This window comes from Otolemur garnettii, unplaced genomic scaffold (assembly GCF_000181295.1).
Source record: "Otolemur garnettii isolate 467f Iridium unplaced genomic scaffold, OtoGar3 scaffold00047, whole genome shotgun sequence".
Taxonomy (NCBI): domain Eukaryota; kingdom Metazoa; phylum Chordata; class Mammalia; order Primates; family Galagidae; genus Otolemur; species Otolemur garnettii.
The window spans coordinates 12,967,124-12,988,789 of record NW_003852442.1 but is presented as its reverse complement, the minus strand read 5'-3'; the positions used below and the strand labels follow the sequence as shown (position 1 = coordinate 12,988,789).

The following is a 21,666-nucleotide window of genomic DNA, read 5'->3' as shown; positions in this document are numbered from 1 at the left end:
GATTATTGATGTGTTATAGGAAGAGCTAGCGCTGCGGAGGTTGCTGTGAGCTGTAATGCCACGGCACTCTACCCAGGGGGACAGCTTGAGGCTCTGTCTCAAAGAAAAAAAAAAAAAGGATCATTCATATGTCCAAAGCAGTGTAAAATTTTTGTAAAGTGGTGTATAAGGTTTATTTTTTTCTGCACCCGTATATATACTGATTTATAGTTTTTGCTAACAGTGTTAACTGCCACCTCATGGTTAACCTTATTTACATTTTCTCAATTACTGGTTGCCTAACCGATAGTTTTCTCTTGTGTCTCTCTTTCTAGTGTTTGATTGTTTGTCCGTTAGAGGTTTAAACATTTATTTCTGAGATTCACATAAGCTTTTAATATATTCCAGGTACAATTTTTAAAAATTGTGATAAAATATATGGAACGTGAAATTTACCATTCAAATCATTGAAGGCGTATAATTCAGTGGCATGACTCATAGCCCCAATCTCAACTGTCACCAACCACTATTGTCCATTTCCAGAACTTTGTCATCATCCCAGACAAAAACTCTGTGCCCATTAAACAGTAACATTCCCTTCCTGCCCCCCGGCCTCCGGGAACCTCTAGTCTACTTTCTGTCCCCATAAATTTGTTTATTCTGGGTACCTCATATAAGTGGAATAACTTGTCCTTTTGTGTCTGGCTTATCTCACTTGGCATAATGCTTTCAAGATTAGTCCACGTTGTAGCTTGTATCAGAATGTCCTTCCTTTTGGAGGCTGAATAATGCCACATTTTGTTTATCTTCCTCCTTTGATGGATGTTTGGGTCATTTCCACTTTTTGGCTATTGTGAATAATGTTACTGTGAACAAGAGGATGCAAATACAAATTCTTTTGGTGATATGCCTCCGAGCGGAATTGCTGGATCATACGGTGATTCTACGTTTGACTTTTTGAGGAACCTCCATACTGTTTTCCACCCTGGCTGTATCTCTTCCCATTTCCAGCAGCAATATGTGACGTTTCCACTTTCTCCACGTCCTTGCTGACGCTTATTATGTTGGGTTTTTTTTGACAATTGCCCATCTTAACCAGTTGCAAAGTGTATAGGTACAAGTTTTATCTGTTATATTTATGATTATAAATTTCCCCCATATCACCGTTTTGTGTTTTATTTCTGTGATGTTTGTAGAAATGGATTTAAAAAATTTAAAAATCATGCTGCCTGAGTATTTTTCAAATGGGTGTAATTTCACCTTTAGCTGTGATAAGTGAAAAAGTTCTCTTGTCTGCATGTGAGGTAAATGCTGTTGTCTGTTTCCTTTTATTTTTGTTACCCATAATGTTATGTTAAGAAAATAAATATCGGCTCGGCGCCTGTAGCTCAAGCGGCTAAGGCGCCAGCCACATACACCTAAGGTGGCGGGTTTGAATCCCCAGCCCGGGCCTGCCAAACAACAATGACGGCTGCAACCAAAAAATGGCCAGGCGTTGCAGCGGGCGCCTGTAGTCCCAGCTACTTGGGAGGCGGAGGCAGGAGACTCGCTTGAGCCCAGGAGTTGGAGGTTGCTGTGAGCATGATGCCATGGCACTCTACCCAGGGGGATAGCTTGAGGCTCCGTCAAAAAAAAAAAAAAAAAGAAAATAAATATCCAACTAGAATTTATAGTGATATATGTATATATCACTATAATATATAATATTACTATAAACATGTATTTGTATATAAAACATATCTCATACAGGCATATGCTACGTATATAAAATGAGAGCCAGGTCTAAGTTATTTTTTTCCTACATTGGGATCTTCTTATCACAGCAATAATTTCTTGTTTTCACTGTGATTTTAGTGTTTATCACTTACCACATTTTTACATACAATGATAATTTATTTATTTTACTTTACTTTTTGAGACAGACTCTCAAGCCGTTGCCCTGGGTAGAGTACCATGGCGTCACAGCTCACAGCAACCTCAAACTCTTGGGCTTAAGTGACCCTCTTACCTCAAGTAGCTGGGGCTACAGGTGCCCACCACAATGCCCGGCTATTTTTTTGTTGCAGTTGTCATTGTTGTTTGGCAGGCCCGGGCCAGGTTCAAACCCACCAGCCTCTGTGCATGTGGTCAGCACCCTAGCCACTGAGCTACAGGCGCTGAGCCTGATAATTTATTTGTTTTTTGTTTTGAGGAAGTTCCATATGCTTTTGATTATTGATGTGTTATAGGAAGAGCTAGCTCTGCCTTATTACATTTCTCTGTGATATTCTTAGTTATTACATTTTCAACATAAATTTTATTTTCAACACAAATTTTAGACTTTGAATTCTTAGAAGTATTGTGGACTGTAAGTGGGAATTGAGTTTATCAACACGTTAACCTGTCCGTTAGGTACTGTGGTATGGCTTGGTGCATTTTTAAGTTTTTGTCCTTTTTTCCTACGTAGCTTAACCTATTCTTTATGTAATCCCCACTTTTCCCATGGCATGCTAATTATAAAGTCTTTTTTTAGTTCTGGTTGCTCTATGAAGCACTGACCGATCAACTGCACTGGTTGTGCAGTGGCTTGTGTTCCGTGGGTGAGAGGCAGTGACTGTTTACTGTGATGGATGCTAGGAGCTGACCTTCAGTAGAAAAAGCTCTGTATGTCCCTGAGAGTGAGAGCTGAAAAGATGCAAATGAACACCTCAAGCCGGTGCCACACCACACACACCTAAGCATCTTGGAACACACAGCGAGCTGGCACTGCGTGTAGAATTAACAAAAAGTATTTCTAATTCCTGATCTTTTTTTTGGCTGTGACTAGGTTATGTCTCAGTCCTGAATGAATGTGAGATTCATAAAGTCAGAATGTTTAACCAATATCACACAAGGCACCTTGTGAAATACCCACAGTTGCAGAAACCAGAGCCCGTGCATCATACCATCCTACCTGCATGGGAAGGGAAGCACCCAGATTTACATCCCACACAGGAGGCTGTCTGCACCCCCTTCACCCCTCTCCTGCTATTCTAGCTCCTGGTGTTCTGGGTTTGAGCACTAGTTCTGCTCTTTGCTGACTACATGGCACCTCTGTGAGTGGCCCCTGTCTGAGACTCGGTTTTGTCTTCAGGGAAATGGGAATAGTTATATCTTCCTCAGAAGGCCATTGGGAGAATAGTGAGCTAATAAAAGTGAACTCACTAAAGGCAATGCAAGATCCTGGACTGGATGTTGGAACAGAAAAAGAGCATTAGTGGAAATGCGGATGAAATCCAAATAAAGTCTGGGGCTAACTAATAGTGATGTACTAATTAATTTTTTTAGCTTTGATAAACGTGCCCTCATCATGTAAGATAGTGATATTGGGAGAAACTGGGTAAAGGGAATACTGTCTTTTCTTTTACTTTTGAGACAGAGTCTTACTCTGTTGCCCAGGGTAAGTGGTGTTATCATAGCTCACAGCAACCTCAAACTCCTGGGCTCAAGCGATCATCTTGCCTCAGCCTCCCAAGTATCTGGGACTATAGACTCCCACCACCATGCTCAGCTAATTTTTTCTATTTCTAATAGAGGGGGCCTCACTCTTGCCCAGGCTGGTCTTGAACTCCTGAGCTCAGCAATCCACCCTCCTTGGCCCCCCAGAGTGCTGGGATTACAGGCGTGAGCCGCCGTGCCCAGCCTCATCTTTGCTGTGTATCTCCAGTTATTTCAAAATAAAATTCTTGTGTTTTAAAGAAACTATTTTGCATATGATATTGTTACACAAGTGTTAAGTGGTTTTATATCAAATAATCTTTCTTTTGCTGGATGATTAGGCTTATCAAACAAGTATTTATTGAACAAATATTTTTCAGATGTTAAGCAGGGGCAGTGTAAAGAGATCTAAGATAAGGCCTCTGCCCTATCATCCATTCCAGGAAAAAAAGTTGAAAATGAACGTCAGTTAAGTACAACGTGGCAGATGTCACAGGGCAGTGTGGCTGAGTAGCCGAGACCATGGGTGCTGTGGGCTCCATGAAGGTGGATGCCCGCTGTGGGCTGCATGGTGGGGAGGGCAGCCAGGGAAGAGGGCCGATGTGAGCAAAGACAGCGGAGAGAGAATGTACGAGGTGGAGAGTGGAAGTAGTGAACAGTGAGGGAAACAGGTTTGCCCTTGCTGTCAAGGAGGGTGCAGCCTTTGGGGGGAGATAAGGTGTGTGTGTCAATAGTTAGGATTAAAAGTTAGAGGGCATTGGCTATGTTCAATAAAGTGAAAATGCAAAATAACAGCAGTTCTCACAGGGTGCGCAACTTTTTGTCTGCTAATCTTTGGAAGAATAAGAATTGTTGTGGGCCACACATCAAATACACAAACACTAACAACAGTAGATGAACAAAAATAGTCTGTGCATGTTTCTCGTGATATCTGACACCACATTGGACACCCCTGCTGGGCAGGATGAAATTTAACCCCTTGTTTTTGGCAATCCAAATTTTCTATTGGAAGCCTCAGTATGCTTGAGAATGGTGTCCTGTCACTGGCTTACCAGGGTGACTATGGGCCAGTAACTAGTTATTGGAACTTATTTTCTTCTAAGTAGGCTCTGGGATGGAGTGGACTTGTGTCTGAGGTTCTTTCAGGCTCTGGTGAACATGTATACACACACAGACACACACACAGGCACACTCACTGAAAGCAGAGGTATAAGTATGGGTGCAGAAAGCTTGCCAATGAGGCCAGGCACGGTGGCTCATGCCTGTAATCCCAGCACTCTGGGAGGCCCAGGTGGGTGGATTGCTTCAGATCAGGAGTTCAAGAACAACCTGAGCAAGATCGAGACCTCATCTAAATATAGCCAGGCATTGTGGCAGACACCTGTAGTCCCAACTACTGGAGAGGCCAATGCAAGAGAATCGCTTGAGCCTAACAGAGGTTGCTGTGAGCTATGATGCCAGGGCACTCTACTAGGGGTGACAAAGTGTGACTCTGTCTTTAAAAAAAAAAAAAAAAAGGAAAGCTTGCCAATGCTAGGATGTCTAGTTTTCATATTTCTGTATTTCCAAATCAAGGTATAGCACAAACTCTTAAACAGGTAAGCTGCTCCAGTCAGTCAAAGACTCTTGGTTGGGCCTGTGGACATGAAGTCCTGGTGGGAACCCTTCATCTGGGTTTGCAGCAGTGTGAACAGTCTGACCACATAGTGTTGGCTGGCGGGTCTTCCCCACTGGCCACCATCCTGCGTGCATCAGCACCACATTGGTTTAATTGTTGGGGCTTTGTAGTGTATTTTAGTCCTTTAGGGAACAAATTCCTGCTGCAAGTACATATAACACTCTCCTTTAGAATTTTCACAGCTATTCTCGCATATTTCAGTTTTCCTTACAAATTTTAGAACGAATCCATCTAACTCTGGACAAAAAGTCATGATATTAATAATTTTAAAGAATTGGAATTGAGAAAAATTTAGAGGTTTGCATAAAGAGAATTGGTTCTGCTTTTGTTCTTTTCCTAGTCAGCATTTCATGATAATTATTTTGAATAAAAGTACATGTATGTGGAGTGGCGCCTGTGGCTCAAAGGAGTAGGGCGCTGGCCCCATATGCTGGAAGTGGCGGGATCAAACCCAGCCCCGGCCAAAAACTGCAAAAAAAAAAAAAGTACATGTATGTTATTGAAATTTGAAATGTATGAAAGGTTAAGCCCTATAAAGCATGCCGTTGTCCTATTCTGTCAGCCTCCAAGTTCCTCCCTGGAGGTAGCCGCTATTATCCTTCAGGTGATTCTCCCAAAGGTATTTTTTCAATGTATGAGCCTATGTATGTATATTCTGTGAAAACATGCATACATATATAGACACTCAAATGATAACACATTACATACATTGCTCTGTATCCTTCCATTTAATAATTATCTTAGCAGTTTACCATAGTACTCAAAACTTACTCGAAAACCTTTGTTCCCCTTCACTTCCCCCACCTAAATCTAGCCAAGGAGGGAGACAATTTTAGTTATCAGTTAAGAGCATTGCCACTGTGGATTGAAATGTTGTAAATACATTTAAATCAAAAAGAAAAAAAATACATTTAAATCCAGTATTTCATAAGGATTTCTAAACAAAAACAAAACTTACCTTTATCGTTTATTTTTAAAGGACCAAGGAAGTCAACTCGTTATTCTGAGAACTGACAGAGGGGAAGAATCAAGCATTTCTCCTGATTTTCCTTCCCAGACTGAATCTCAAGGTGGTCTAATAGTTGATAAGGGAAAGTCTCTCCTTATGGCGTATTGCAGCTAATAATCAAGGAAGGCGGGATAGAGTGTTACCATTTCCTAGCCTCCAGTGAATTATTTAATTCTTTAGGAGGGGCTTGGTGCCTGTGGCTCAAGTGGCTAAGGTGCCAGCCACATACACCCAAGGTGGCGGGTTTGAATCCAGCCTGGGCCCGCCAAACAACAATGACGGCTGGAACCAAAAAATAGCCAGGCGTTGTGGAGGGCGCCTGTGGTCCCAGCTACTTGGGAGGCGGAGGCAGGAGACTCGCTTGAGCCCAGGAGTTGGAGGTTGCTGTGAGCTCTGATGCCATGACACTACCCAGGGGGACAGCTTGAGGCTGTCTCAAAAAAATTTTTTTTTCTTTAGGAGGTCCACTTCTGATCTTTCTTGTAATACTCTTATTTAGAATTTTCATGGTGATTCTTGCATATTTCTGGGTTTTTCTTTTAAAAATAAATTTTAGAATAAAATCTATCTAGCTCTGAAAAGCATCATGCTATTAATATTTTTAAAAAGTTGGAATTGAGTAAAATTTATAGATTTGCATTAAGAGAATGCAAATCATGTTTTCCTAGCTTGGCTGTGATAGAATAGGATAGAGTTCTGTTGGGGAAACATGAACTACACCAGATTTAGTCATTTATTAGGTAGCTAAGTTAGTCTCTGTGCCAGGTAATACCTCATATAAGAGGAAGAAAACAAGAGACAGTTTTCAGCCTCAGTCTCTTTGCCCATTTGTTAAGATCAAGCTTGGTACCCATCTGAAGAAATTTTATTTTTAGCTGGCCACCGATCTCACACGAGACATTAGGATCACGTAGTTACTGGGAGTTTTTATAATGTTGGGTTGAATTAGAGGATGTGCAGACAGATGTAGAGTGAGTGAAGGGTATAAGCTCTGGAGCCAGAAAGCAAGGTGTGAATTAGGTGCTGTATCACCTGGGCAGGTGTTTTTTTCAGCCTCTCTGAGCCTTAGTTTCCCCAACTGTAAAATCAAGGGTCTCAGCTCTACCTTGTGGTGTCAGATGTAACTTGTGGAGTTCATGTGAGGCTTAAGTGAGATAATCCAAAGTGCTTCGCCCCTTGCCTGGCTTGTACTGGCCTTCCCTCAGTGTCAGCCAGTGTCAGTTAAATGGATGATCTGATTCTGCTGGTCTGATGGTGTTTGACCTACTGGGTTCAGTTCCTGATACCATTATTCAGGAGAGGCAGTAGAAGACACAAGGAAGAGGACAGCCCAGTGGTAAGGAAAGGGGTCATCTACACACGCTGAAGAAATATTATAGTAGGACTTTACTGGAATAGGGAAAACAAATGAGATACTGTGGCCAAATATGTATTTTGAATTGCTTTGGGGATCGTGGTCGGAGACGCAGGCCAGCTTGCGGAATTCAGCTTAGTATAAGAAGAAACTTTCTGGCAAGTTCATCAACAGTGGAATGATTCTGTAGTGAGCTCACTGTAGGAAGATGTATTCAAGAAGAATCTGGACAGCTATTTGTTACGGAAACCACAAAAACAAATTTTGAATTAGGAAGCTGAGGCTAAATGGGGACTAAGGAGCTTCCTGTGAAATTTGAATGTAAGTGTACACGTAGGCAGTTCATATATAGAAGACCCTCTACGTGTGGCGGCTCATCCATTTTCAAAGCATCACACTCCTTTGAAGCCTTATTTGATTCTTTTTTGAGGTAGAGGATATTGGAATGCCTTGGGGTCCCTGGGACCATGAGTGATATCAAAGAAGTGAATATATGGGGAAATAGGAGACTTGGAGACTAGCTGGTTTCCCTTCTCTTTGTCTATTTTCTTGGGGACAAGTCTCTTAGCTTTTGAGTCCTTTCTGTTTCATTTAGAGTTAACCTTTGCTTCCTACGCTGAGCATGAGTCTTTTAAAGAGCAAGCATATTTTGGGAAGTTTTCTGCCTCTTAGGGTGTATGGAGCTTCTTGAAGGAAGGTGCTATGTGTTTCTCCCAGACAGGCGGTAAATTTAAAGAAAAGGGTGTGACCCTTTTCGATAAACTTGCCCTGCTCCATTTAACACCAACACTTTCCTGTTACATTCTTTGTTCCTGCTATTTTATTGCAATACATGTAACTGTAGTATGTTAGAAAAACCTGATGAAGTTATGTAAAAGAGGTTGTATTTAATATGTTTATTTCAGATTCATGCCCTGATTTTTTGGGAGGGAAGGGAACAGGCATTATTGATTCACTGTCATTTTGAAAGTTATGTTTTATAAGACTTTTTGCTGCTGCCTGATATAGGTAGGGGCAACATTATAGATACTGTGTTGACATATTAAACAAAAAACCTAGTAGTCATGAACAAAATTCTCATTCTTCATTGAACTTTAAAGTATGATTTGTGCATCTTCAGTGAACGATGAATCCACAGCAGCCACTGATCCTGAAGAACCTTCTGCTGTAGGCGTGACATCCCCACCTGCCGCAGCCTTGAGTGTGACCCCGAATCCCAACACGACGTCTCTCCCTGCTCTGGCCACACCGGCTGAAGGAGAGGAACCCAGCACTTCGGGCACACAGCAGCTCCCGGCGGCAGCCCAGGCCCCCGATGCTCTGCCTGCTGGGTGAGTAGCCCTCTGTCCTGTAACCACCGCTCTTCCCTCCCCAAAGACTGAGGCTCCTTCACCAGGGCAGAAACAACACGTTATTTATTACCTAGTGGCCAGTCCTCTCTGGGGAGGCCACCGTGCCTTGAAGCAAGGGAGGTGTGGAAGAACTGCTTGTTCTACACAAATCTTAAAAAGGATCTAAATCACCTGGGGCAGAATCAATGCTACTTTATGCCTTGATTTGAAACAAGCAGCTGACCAAAAGAGTGTGGCACTTACAGAGCATGGAGCTCATTTTGCCTTCCTGAACCGTTGGAAGGTGCTTGCCTAGATCTTGCCTAGGAAACAGCTCTTCTCTTTTGCATTTTATCTTATCAGATGGTGGAGGCCTTTGGGCTCTAGGCTCTGAATGTTATGGTGTTACCCCATAGCTGGGTGGGTATTAAGGTGGGCTACAAGTTTTCTTGCCATCCTTTAATTCAGAATTAAATCTGAGGGCAAAGACCTTGAATGATAAGAAGATTGCCCTCCTTGTCCAAAGGGAAGTTCAGGTTTGGCTATATAGTAGTGGTTTTCAACCTTTTTTATCTCATGGCATACTTGAAACTATAGTTAAACATCTGAGGCACACTTAAATTATGTTGATTAAAAAAAAAAGTGAAAAAAAGAATTACTTATTGTACTGTGAACGTCTTTCAAAAATAGTTTAATTAATGATCTTTAAACATTTTCTTGGCCGACCTAAGATCTTCTCATGGCACAGTGGTTAAAAATCACTGCTATATAGCAAGTGGAGATTACGGGCATGGACGTAGATAGCTCTGGCTCTGAATCTACACTCCCCCCCACCTCCCCCATATGACTTTGGTCCAGTGACTTATCCCTCCAGAAGGTGGAGATAAGCGTGCATCTCTCCCCAAATGAGAAGTACTCACCAAATGATGGGTGTTACATCTGGTGAGTGGTGCTTTTTTTTTTTTTTTGGAGATAGTCTCACTTTGTCGCCCTTGGTAGAGTGCCGTGGTGTCACAACTGACAGCAACCTCAAACTCTTGGGTTCAAGCAGTCCTCTTGCCTTAGCCTTCCAAGTAGCTGAGACTATAGGCGCTTGCTACACCACTTGGGTAGTTTTTCTATTTTGCTCTTGCTCAGGCTGATCTTGAACTCCTGAGCTCAAGCAATCCACCCCCCTGGGTCTCCTAGAGTGCTAGGATTACAGGCGTGAGCCACCACTCCCAGTCTGGTGAGTGGTACTTTTGTAGTGGTTGTGAGGGAGCAGTAGAGGAAGAACACGCTTCTGAACTAGGAAACACATCTTATCTCATGGACCACTGATCATAGCCAAGGCCATCCTTGCCATCCACCCTAGTTAGCTGTTTGGTGTATAGGAAACCCATTTGCCCATTGTTCCTGTCACCAATGATTGGCTGGTATTAGCCTGGTGGTACTTATGTCCTCTGAGCTATTATCATTTATAAAGGAAAAGAAAGGACATAAGTCCTGTTGATTGGCCAGGCGCGGTGGCTCACACTTACGATCCTAACACTCTGGGGGGCCGAGGTGGATGGATTGCTTGAGCTTATAAGTTTGAGACGAGCCTGAGCCAAAACAAGACCCCATCTCTAAAAAATAGCCAGGCATTGTGGTAAGCGCCTATAGTCCCAGCTACTCGGGAGGCTGAAGCAAGTGGATTACTTGAGCCCAAGAAGTTGAGGTTGCTGTGAGCTCTGACCTCATGGCACACTACAAAGTTAGTAGTGACAAAGGGAGACCCTGTCTCAACAAAAAAAGAAGCCTGTTGCTTGATGTATAATGTGCTCTATTGTTCTTTTTTTCTTAAAATTAAATCATAGCTGTGTACATTAAAACTATCGTGGGGTACAGTCTGCTGTTTTTATATACAATTTGAAATATTTTCATCAAACTGGTTGACATAGTGCTCTATTGTTCTTGAGCCACTTGCAGATACCAAATTCTTGAAACGAAATTCCTAAATCTGAAGGCATTATGTGATTTTTGTGACCACATATGTTGTATTCCTAGCCCTTAACAAGCTGCTTTGTTTTTTTTTTTTGTTTTTTTTTTGAGACAGAGCCTCAAGCTGTCCCCCTGGGTAGAGTGCTGTGGCATTACAGCTCACAGTAACCTCCAACTCCTGGGCTCAAGCGAGTCTCCTGCCTCTGCCTCCCAAGTAGCTGGGACCACAGGTGCCCGCCACAATGCCCGGCTATTTTTTGGTTGCAGCCGTCATTGTTGTTTGGCGGGTCTGGGCTGGGGATTCGAACCCACCACCTTAGGTGTACGTGGTTGGCGCCTTAGCCGGTTGAGCTATAGGCACCGAGCCACACACGACTCTTTGTAAAGCATGTTGAACAATTACAGATTGTTGCAAATCATTCTTAACTCAAACTGGAGACAACTGGCGGTATTAAGAAGCATCTCTCCAAAGATTTTTTGTGAGGTTTTTGATTCTGTGAAAAGACTACTAACCATTTAGTTATATCCAACTCCTCCCTCTGGAGATTTCTTTTCTCTTTTGCATGTGGTAAGGAATACTCGAAAGACCTTTGTTTGGTTTATAATTTAAGATCTGTATGTTATAATTTAGGGGGAACAGAGTGGAATCATTTTGGCAGAAAAGAGAGAAAATGGCCGCCCGTGTCCCCTGTGAGCTGTTTGTTTTCTTTCCGCTGAGCAAATGCCTGGAAGGCCGGCTCCACTCCTGTGTCAGTCACAGGCAATTAGGGCTAATGGCTCAACATGTCTTTATGTAGGGCGTGTGTGAGGGTTACTGTTCTTGGGGATTGGGCACTTCCTGTTTCCAGGCAGCTGGAAAACTCCAGGCTCTGAAAACGCTCTTTATTCCAAGTCTGGCAGATCGGGCAGCCCAGGGAAGCCGATTCTCCTGCCTCACCCTGCCAGAGGCCGAAACACTTCTCTGAGGTGGAGTTTGAACAACATCTTCTTCATAGAGCACTCAGAACACGAGGGGCCCGGGTGTGGGACCGGGGAGGTGGCTCCACACTTCAACATGTGTGATGGTCATGAGCAGGGCCCTGGAGATCTGGTTCTCCAGCCCAGATGGGCTTGCAGATGCCCATCGCCTAGCTGTGCTCTGGTGCTCTGTGGGCCGTCTCTGGGCCTGGGGGTGGCCTGCACTGCTGAGTGTGTAATGCTGAGGCAGCAGGCCCTGCAGGTGGCCCATGGAAGCCAGAGATGGCATGATGTCTCCAAGTGACCCTTCCAGTTCATAGGCCTGCCACCCCACCCCACCCCCCGTTTATTTATGAATTTGGGAGACCCAGGCAAGGTGGGGTATTAATTTACCTTGGTATCTTGGCTGCCAGAGTTAGGGGACCCATGATCATGAGAATGAAGTCTCATTCTAATTCCAGTGCCAGCAGAGGGATTTAGGTGCTGTCACCTAGGAAATGCACCATCTTGAGTTTACAGAATGCCTTGATCTGTCCTGCGGACGTATAAATGCAGCTTCTCAACTGAGCATCTACCGGTGCCCGGGTCTATATAAGAGATTTTACATAAGTCATCCTTTCACTAAATGAAAGATTTGTTACTGTTGAAAGAATCTCAGGTCCAGGGCTGGGCATGGCAGATGCAACACTCAACAAATGGACGTATTCTGGTCACCCCGTCCACTCCCTTTTCCCTTGGTACCTGATCCCGTTATCTGCATCTTGAACCCATTCCTCTCCTGAGCTACTGTGTAATCAGCTCTACGTGGTGTCTTCACCCAACCTGTCTAAAATGGAACTTACCAGCTCACCCACCCTATCCTGGTTAGAATCTGGTCTCCTACCTTGTGATGGTACTATTTTCTGCCCAGGTGACCATCAGGACATACATCTTTTGCCTTTCCTGGGCCTGACCCCACCACATCTTGCCTCTGCCCCCTCAGGCTATGCTCTCTCATCTTCTCACACTTCTTAGCACCTATCAGAAGTGTAATAGGAATGGTGATTTATTGAGGGGCGGTCTTGTCTGCCATACTGAAGTACCCTATGGGCAGGGGAAGGGTCTTTCTTACTGGCCACCTTGTGCCCAGCACCAGGCATAGCACCTGACACTTAGTGGGACTCCAGGAAATAGTTAAATGAAAGGTTGATTCCATCTCTTTAATAACTCTCTAATCAGCCCACTTTGCTGCTCGCTTTATATTTCAGACCAGATTACCATGATCACTCACTCAAGTGACTGTACTTGTCCTTGCCCAAACTATTTTTTACCTCTTTCAATAAAAGTCCAAGTATGACTCTTTCTACTTAGAAGGCTGCAGTGACCTCCTGTTGTCTTTGGGGATAAATTCCCAAATCCTTAAGAAGGCCTAAAAAGCTCCCCGTGTTATGACCTCACCCACCCCTCTGGCCTTCAGGGAAGCCACTCTCTGTGTGGCTTGGTAAGCTCCAGCCGTGATCACTGACTTTGGTTTGGTGAATACACCACTCTCTCTGTAGATTAGAAACCACTTGTTCTGTAGACTAGGACCCCCATCCATGCTGGCTGCTCTCTCTATAACCTTTGTGGCCATTCTGTCTGTTAATTCCTGTACATAGTCAAGTGTCAGCTTAATTGTTAACTCCCCTGGGAATCCCTGGTGGATGAGATCAGGCCCCCACCCTCACCCCCGCAACAGCAGCTCCTCTCACACCGGGAAAGGCTTGTTTTGTGTTCTGTTTTTTTGGGCTCTATGTGCCAATATAGCTGGGAACCTGGCATGAGGTTGGCCCCCAGGACATATTTGTAGTGAATAAATGAACTTGTTGTGTTGACCTGCCATCTCCACTTGGATGAATGTTTTCTGCTTTTTTGATGCCTGAAAGAAAGTACCACTCTGATAGGAATACTGCGAGTTTTTCCTAGGGGCAGCGTTGAGCCTACTGTCATCTTTCTCTGGATTGACTGGCTTTGGGCTCACATGGCCTTCCCTGTTGGTGAGAGGACCCTCGTGTGTTGGCAGATGCTAGGGGGTGCAGGCTTCTCCTTTCTGGGTATTTCCGAGCCAAGCTAGATTGCTTTCTAAGGCCTCCAGCCAATCCTGTGCCTTTCCAACTTTATCTTCTCAACTCTTATCTCCTTTTCTGAGTCATGGCGCAAATTCTCTTTTGGGGGCGGTCCCATGGGTCTGTTTTTCAGGTTGTCACCTTCTGTTTTTGAAATTTGCTGTAGATGAGACTCTGGTCATGAAGGAACACATGCCTGCTGGGTGTAGTGGCTAATGCCTGTAATCCTAGCACTCTGTGAGGCCAAGGCAGGTGCATTACTTGAGCTCAGGAGTTCGAGATTAGCCTGAGCAAGAGTGAGACCCCTCTCTACTAAAAATAGAAAAACTAGCTGGGTATTGTGTTAGGTGTCTATAGTCCCAGCTTCTTGGGAGGCTGAGGCAAGGGGATTTCTTGAGCCCAAGAGTTTGAGGTTGTTGTGGAGCTATTATGCCACAGCACTCTACCCAGAGTGACAGAGTAAGACTCTGTCTCAAAAAAAAAAAAACACGTCTGTGCATTTTAAGGACTGACAATTACTGAAACTCCTCCAGCTGCCCAAGTCCAAACACAATGCTCCTCATCCGTTACCTCTCTCCCTTGTAGCCCCTCCCGCTTTCTGTAGCTTTTAATTTACTTCACACAAAAGAAGCCAACTAGAAGGGCTGGAGTTTTCAGGTTGCAAGTGTCTATGAAAGGAGGGGTGCCAGGAAGGTTGGGGAGGTACAGTGAGATAGTGGTCCAGGCTGCGGGCATCGGGAACCGCAACTGCTTTGGTCAGCTGGTCCTGCATCTGGTTTTTCTCAGCACTACACAGAGCCCACTTTGGGGACCGAATGCTCCTTATGAATGAGCCGACTGTGTGTACACGGCTTAGATAAACTCCAAGCCTGTCCCAGTCGCTGCAGCTCCCTCAGTTCCCCACACACAGAGGCACATTATTTGGCCTTGGCAGCCAGCAGGCTGCTGTGGTTTCTTACATAACGGAGGGCGTTGTGTTTGGACTGCCGACTTACCTCAGCTCAGCCATTTCACACCGTCCCTTTGCTCCCGCACTCGTTGGCTGCCCGGCTTCCTGCCTCCGAGGAGGATTAATTGAGGGAGGCGGGTGTTTTCTGGAGTTTTCGGATTTGCCATCTCCCCTACCCCCATGCCCAGTTATGGAAATGCAAGGCACTTTGTAGAGGTGGCCCTTGAGAACATTAGCAAGGATGACAACCTTGTAAGAGGTCTTTGGTGTTTGGTTTGTAGAGACTCCTAAGAGATGTTGGAATCTGGAGCTTCTCAGCTAAGTTATAAACCAGCGGCTGCCATTGAATTTCATTCCAAACTCAGTTTCAGCATCAGCCAAAGAGCCTTACCCAAGGAGTTTGAAAATCGGGCTTCTCGAAACTGTTGGATAAACCATTCCTTTGTTGTTTTGTTTTAATATATTTTTTGATATTCAGTTGTGTGAATCTTTTTGTTTTATACTCTGTTCAGTGCAAAGAATTTACTTATTTTAAAAGTGTGGCAGTGTCAAATTGGTGGAAAAATTTCTAAATGCTTAGAAACTTCAGTATGTTTTGGTTGTGGAACAGTAACAGTTTGGGCCATGGACTGTTTTTTGAGTAGTGCCAGAGTAAAGGATTATACTGGGGGAATTGGAAGAAGAAGAGTTGACCACACAAACATTAATGAAAGCTAATGAGCAAAAAAAAAAAAAAAAAGATCCATGCATAATTTTCATGATATCTGCCACCACAGATAAGCAAAAAGTCCTCCTCATATAATTACACATGGCGCGTGGGCCACAGGTTGGACACCTCTAATGTGGCAAAGATTATTACATGCTTAGGTCATCCCAAATAGTACATGTTCCTGGCTTTCTGATCCTTATTTTAGAAAATAAGTTCTTATTTCCAAAGATTCTACTGTTGTCAGAGGTGGGGCTGTGAGGTGTTTTTACCCCCTCCCTTTCTGTATGTATTCATGTGTAATTATAATTTTCATTTTTATGACACATGCTTGAGAGTGCCTGAGGAGTAGGGAGTATTGTGTCCGTCCTTGTACCTCCAGCACTCAGCACATGCTTGGCTTCCAGGGAGGTGGATGATAAGTGTTTGTTGAATGACTGGTAAAAGGATTTCACACTTTCAGCAGCCCTTAAAATTTTAAAGTTTCTTTTTTGAACTTAATATAAAAGGCCACTGATAGAAAATTAGGAAAAAAGTAGGAGGGAGAGGAAGTGGAGAAAGAATCACAGCAATAACAAGCACTCTCCCAGATTTAACCTTCGGTGCCTTTTATGCAACTTGTGTATTTTCTTGATCATTAGTAAGAGCTGCCATGTGTTGTCAGTGGTGTGCTGGGGACTGCTAAGTTTTTTGTACGTGGACTCTTTTTTTTTTTTTTTTTTTGAGACAGAGGCTTCAGCTGTCACATTGGGTAGAGCGCCGTGATGTCACAGCTCACAGCAACCTCAAACTCTTGGTCTTAAGCTATTCTCTTCCCTGAGCCTCCCAAGTAGCTGGGACTACAGGTGCCTGTCATAACACCTGGCTGTTTTTTTGTTACGGTTGTCATTGTTGTTTAGCTTTCCGGGCCACGTTCGAACCTGCCACCCTTGATGTGTGTGGTTGGTGCCATAACCACTGTGCTATGGGTGCTGAGCCTCTTTTTTCTTTTTTTTTTAGACAAAGTTTCACACCTGTAATCCTATCACTCTGGGAGGCTGAGGCAGATGGATTGCCTGAGCTCATTGGTTCCAGACCAGCCTGAGCAAGAGTGAGACCCTGTCTCTAAAAATAGCCGGGTGTTGTGTGGGTTGCTGTGAGCTATATTGCCATGGCACTCTACTGAGAGGGACAAAGTGAGACTCTGTCTCAAAAAAAAAAAAGACAAAGTCTCACTTTGTCCCCCTGGAGTTGAGTGCCATGGTGTCATCATAGCTCACAGCCACCTCAAACTCTTGGACTCAAATGATCCTCCTGCCTCAGCCACCCAAGTAGCTGGGACTTCAGGTGCCTACCACGACTCCCAGCTAGTTTTTCTATTTTTGATAGAGACGGGATCAGGCTGGTCTTGAACTGAGCTCAAGTAATCTACCTGCCTTGGCCTGGCAGAGTGCTAGGATTACAGGTGTCATCCACCAGCCCTGTCCCTCGTACATGAATCATTTCATGCAGTATTCACAACATTCTGTGAGGGAACTACTTTTATTCTCATCTTGCAAGTGAGGAAGACTTACGCAATTTGCATGGGACCACAAAATACAGACAATACACATCAAAACACACACATCTATCAAAATTTGATAACCTTACAGCATGCGCTTTAAAAAATTTATTTATTTTGGCTGGGTGCAGTGGCTTACACCTGTGATTCTAGCATTTTGGGAGGCCGAGGCAAGAGGATGGCTTGAGGTCAGGAGTTTCAGACCAGTCTGTGAAATGTAGCAAGACTCTATCTCTACTAAAAATAGAAAAACTAGCTAAGCATTGTGGCGGGTGCCTGCAGTCTCAGCTACTGGGAAATCTGAGGCAGGAGCATCATTTGAGCCTAGGAGTTTGGGGTTGCTGTGAGCTATGATTATACCACTACACTCTAGCACAGGCAACAGAGCCCTGTCTCAAAAAAAAAAAGAAAAGAAAAGAAATTGTTTGTTTTTATTGTAAAATGTTGTAAATGTGCCGATAAGAATGGAGAAACTATAAGAAATAACTGTGGGCTCACCCCCTGGCTTTATCAGATTTTAGCATTATGCTGCATTTGCTACAGATTCCCTTATTTTTTTAGTCCTCTGATGAATAAGATGTAACCAGTACAATTAGAATATCTGTGAACTCCTTTCTTCTCCCATCCCCGATAGACACAGGTACACGGAGCACGGGACATTGATTTATACTACATATAGTATCCTATAGTACGAATAGGTAGGAATTTATCCAGTCACTTTTTGCTTTACAATTATAAATAATGCTGCGGTCAAGTTTTTCTGTGCATGCCTTTCTGTGTACATGTTTGTTTCTTACGATATGTACAAGAACTAGAATCTCTGTGCGGTAGGGGATGAAGATCTTGAATTTCGGTAGACACTATCAGGTCACTTTCCTGAGTCACCTCATCAGTTCATACTCCCACGAGCATGCATAAGCATTCCTGCTAAAACTTCATATTGGCAGATTTTTTTTTTTTCATTTTGGCCAGTGTGACGGGTGTGAATTGTACCTTTTTGAGGTTTGAATTTGAATTTCCTTGATTACCATTGAGACTGAGCCTCTTTTTACATGTTTTTATTTGGTTCTTTGGTTTCCTTTGGTGTGAATTGCCGGCTCATTTATTTTTGTCCATTTTCTGTGTGGCTATTTGTCTTTTTCTCTTTAATCTGCAGGGTTCTCAATATATGCTAGACACTAGCCGCTTCTCAGTTACATGCCTTGCAAATATTTTCTCCCAGCCTGTGGCTTATCTTTTTATTTCATGTGTGTTGCTTATTATTATACAGGAGTTAAAAATTTTAAATAGCCAAATGTGTTCATCTTTTTCACGTGAATTCTTCCTTATTCTGAAGTTATAAAAACTTTATGCACTCCAGATTTTGTTGACGTTGACACGTGTGTTATTTCACATTCTTACATCTTTATAATCAGGATGTAACTTATAAGCATTGGGGTATCATGGTTTAATTGGTGTTGTTTTCTTTTTTAGTAGTATATTAAATAATTTTACCATTGATGACATTTTAGATTTGATGAAAACCAGTATATTTCTGTAGTTCTTAAATGAAATTTTGATTATGTTAGGCATGTTATTTTATTTTATTTTATTTTATTTTTGAGACGGAGCCTCAAGCTGTCCCCCTGGGTAGAGTACCATGGCATCACGCTCACAGCAACCTCCAACTCCTGGGCTCAAGCGAGTCTCCTGCCTCAGCCTCCCAAGTAGCTGGGACTACAGGTGCCCGCCATAATGCCTGGCCATTTTTTGGTTGCAGCCATCATTGTTGTTTGGCGGGCCCGGGCTGGGGATTCGAACCTGCCGCCTTAAGTGTATGTGGCTGGCGCCTTAGCCGCTTGAGCCACAGGTGCCAAGCCTGGTGTGTTATTTTAAACTTGCTTTTTTTCATTCAGTGTCTTATACATATCTAAGCAAGTCAATATTCATCTATACTGAATGTTATTTTGAATGAATGAACATTAATTAAAGAAATAACAGATTTTATCTTATTCATCCTCCATTTGGGGGCATTTTCCAGTTTTTCTGTAACTGTTTCAACATGCACTTACAGCTTAATCTTTGATAATTATTTCCTTAGTATATGTCCTAGAAGTAAAGTTACCGAGGTAAAGAGTATTCACAAGAAAAACAAATAAATAAAGGGTGTTCATATAGTAAAGCCTTTTTAGCCAAATTGCCCTTTGGAAAGAGTATACCCATTTTTGTTCCCACTAACTTTTCGAGAGTAACTGTTAATATTTCTACATGTTGCCAACCGTTTATCTGCAAAGATGTTAAGAAAAAAAATTCTTACACACACCATCTCCAAGGAATTGTTTGTATGTCTATGAAAGCATATATTTTAATGTTGCCAATTTCCACTGAAGAGCTTTGGAGACTTTTCCAAGGCAAAGAAAATGGAATGGCCAAAGAAGGCGAAGAAAAACAGACTTAATTCAGAAGCCTCAGTAGCTGCTTCTGCGGCCCCCTCATGCTTGGAGGGCATAAAGTGCTGGCTGTTGACTTACTAAAAGGAGGTTAGTGTGCTTAGATTTAAAGCCTCCTTCCATCTTTCGGGAAAGGCCCTCGGGGGAAAGGCTGAGTTTAACACATTTCCTTCCCAATTGACAAAGGACCTACTGAAGCCCTGAAATCTGTGAGCAGGAGACATGTTCCACTGTGTTCAGATTTCTGACTCATAACACAGCCTGAAAACATCCCTGCAGAGGAAATAAATCTTACGGTTCACCCCAGAAGTAGCCAGAACTTGGGGAAGAATAGAATACCTTCAGAGGTATTTACTATCAGAGCATAAAATAAGAAAATGTGAACTTCCTATAGTTTTTGCCTGAGGGAATTTGAACTTCTACACAGGCAGCTTTAAGCATACTTGAATACTGGCCAGGCATGGTGGCTCACACCTGTAATCCCAGCATTTTGGGAGGCCAAAGCAGGAAGATTGCTTGAAGCCAGAAGTTGGTGACCAACCTGGATAACAGAGACCCCATCTCTATAAAAAAATATAAAAGGAAATTAGCTGGGCATAGTGTTGCATCAGTGTAGTCCTAGCTACTTGAGAGGCTAAGCCAGGAGGATCATTTGAACTTAACGAATTCAAGGTTGCAGTGAACTGTGATCATTCCACTGTACTCCAGCTTGGACCACAGTGTGAGACCCTGTCTCTAAAAAAAAATAACAATAATAATATTTTTTTGACTGAGAGTTAGCTTTACTAATGCCTAGTGCCTATGTTAATAAAAAGCAAGCAAATTAACGAATACAGGTTAATTATGTTCTTACTAAGATGGACATTTTGACTACTGTAATATGTAGATTTGTAAGGGCCATGTAAAGAAAATTTGTCTGATACTCAACCGGACTCTTCAGCCAGCTTTAATCCCTTCCCAGTTTAACCCTACTCTTGGTGAAATGATGATTCTGTTCAAGCACAGGGGAATCTGACCAAGGAATAAATTGATCAGGATGGCTGAACACACTCTGTAATGGTGGATCTTTGAGGATTAATTTTCTGAAAACTTTTAGGAAACCTACAAAAAATGTGTTTCAGGAGCCCAATTTCCTTTTAGGTAACACAGGAAAGAGATGACTGGTGTCATCCTAATAACGAGAGATCACAATTTTTGGCCTTTAACCTTTTAATGATGGCATTTGTGAGAGGATGGAGACATGGAGGTGGAAGATATAAAACTGAATAAAAGTAAAAATCCATAGCAGCAAAAGTCATTTAAGTAAAAGAAAAAGTGCTGAAGATTAATCGAAAATGGAGACTATTTTTTAAGTACTTTCAAATACAAAGACCCTGTGTAGTCCGTGATCCAACCAAACGTTACTCATTGAAGGCCAAGGAGCAATGTGTTGGGTAGGGACCTGAAACAAGCATGATGCTTTGAACACTGTTTCTGAAAGCATCAAAGAAAGCTATTCAGGGGAGAGGATGTGACCACATGACCAAGATGCAGTATGGAGACCCATGGCTAGTTTGATTAAAAAGCCTTTTGATCTCCGTGTGAAGAAGATGCTTCTAAGGGACGGAGCCTGACCCCTGACAGGGGTATGCTGATGAAAAGTCGATGCCAGTATCACTTTCTTGGCATGGGGGGACCAACCAAGACAGTCGGAGGCCTCATCTGCGTGGTTCAGTGGCCACTGAGGAGGAATCAGAACCAGGAGGCTCGTTTGGTTGACGATAGAACTGACCAACTGTGCCGCGTGAATGAGGGGGAGAGATCTGTGTGGATTATGAATAGCTGTGCAGGTGAGGGAGGAGTGTGAGCTCCCAGTAGGCCAGGTCATGGGTCAGAGAGGACCCACACGGACATTTAATCTGAGCAGGGGTCCAGTCGTGAAAGGAAAATTGTAGATACCACAAACGGGTAATGGAAGAAAGGTCTTGTTTCTCTGGTAACTATTTTTCTAGCTAAGCCAATTGAGAGGGTTCCAAGAAGGACATTGAGCTTTGCTGGACAATACCGGTCCCTGAAAGAGGGACTTTCATTTCTAGGATCAGCCTGATCAAAGATGGAAGGGCAGATCTTGTCTGGGCTTGTACACTCTGAAGACCCACTGATGGATGAAATGGTTGACTATAAGGGAAGAGGACTTAACACTGATTTCATTTCTAGCCGCATGTGGGAATACCACTGTGTCAATCAAAGGCA

General features: G+C 43.2%; 1 protein-coding gene across 1 annotated transcript in view; it reads left to right on the top strand.

Moving 5' to 3' along the window:
• The window catches only part of WWP2 (WW domain containing E3 ubiquitin protein ligase 2), a 156,490-nt gene that overhangs the window by 102,867 nt on the left and 31,957 nt on the right, over positions 1-21,666 (top strand). The window contains exon 8 of the mRNA XM_003791397.3: positions 8,597-8,807. Coding sequence (XP_003791445.1) covers positions 8,597-8,807 — 211 coding nt within the window. The remainder of the gene's footprint in view (positions 1-8,596; positions 8,808-21,666) is intronic.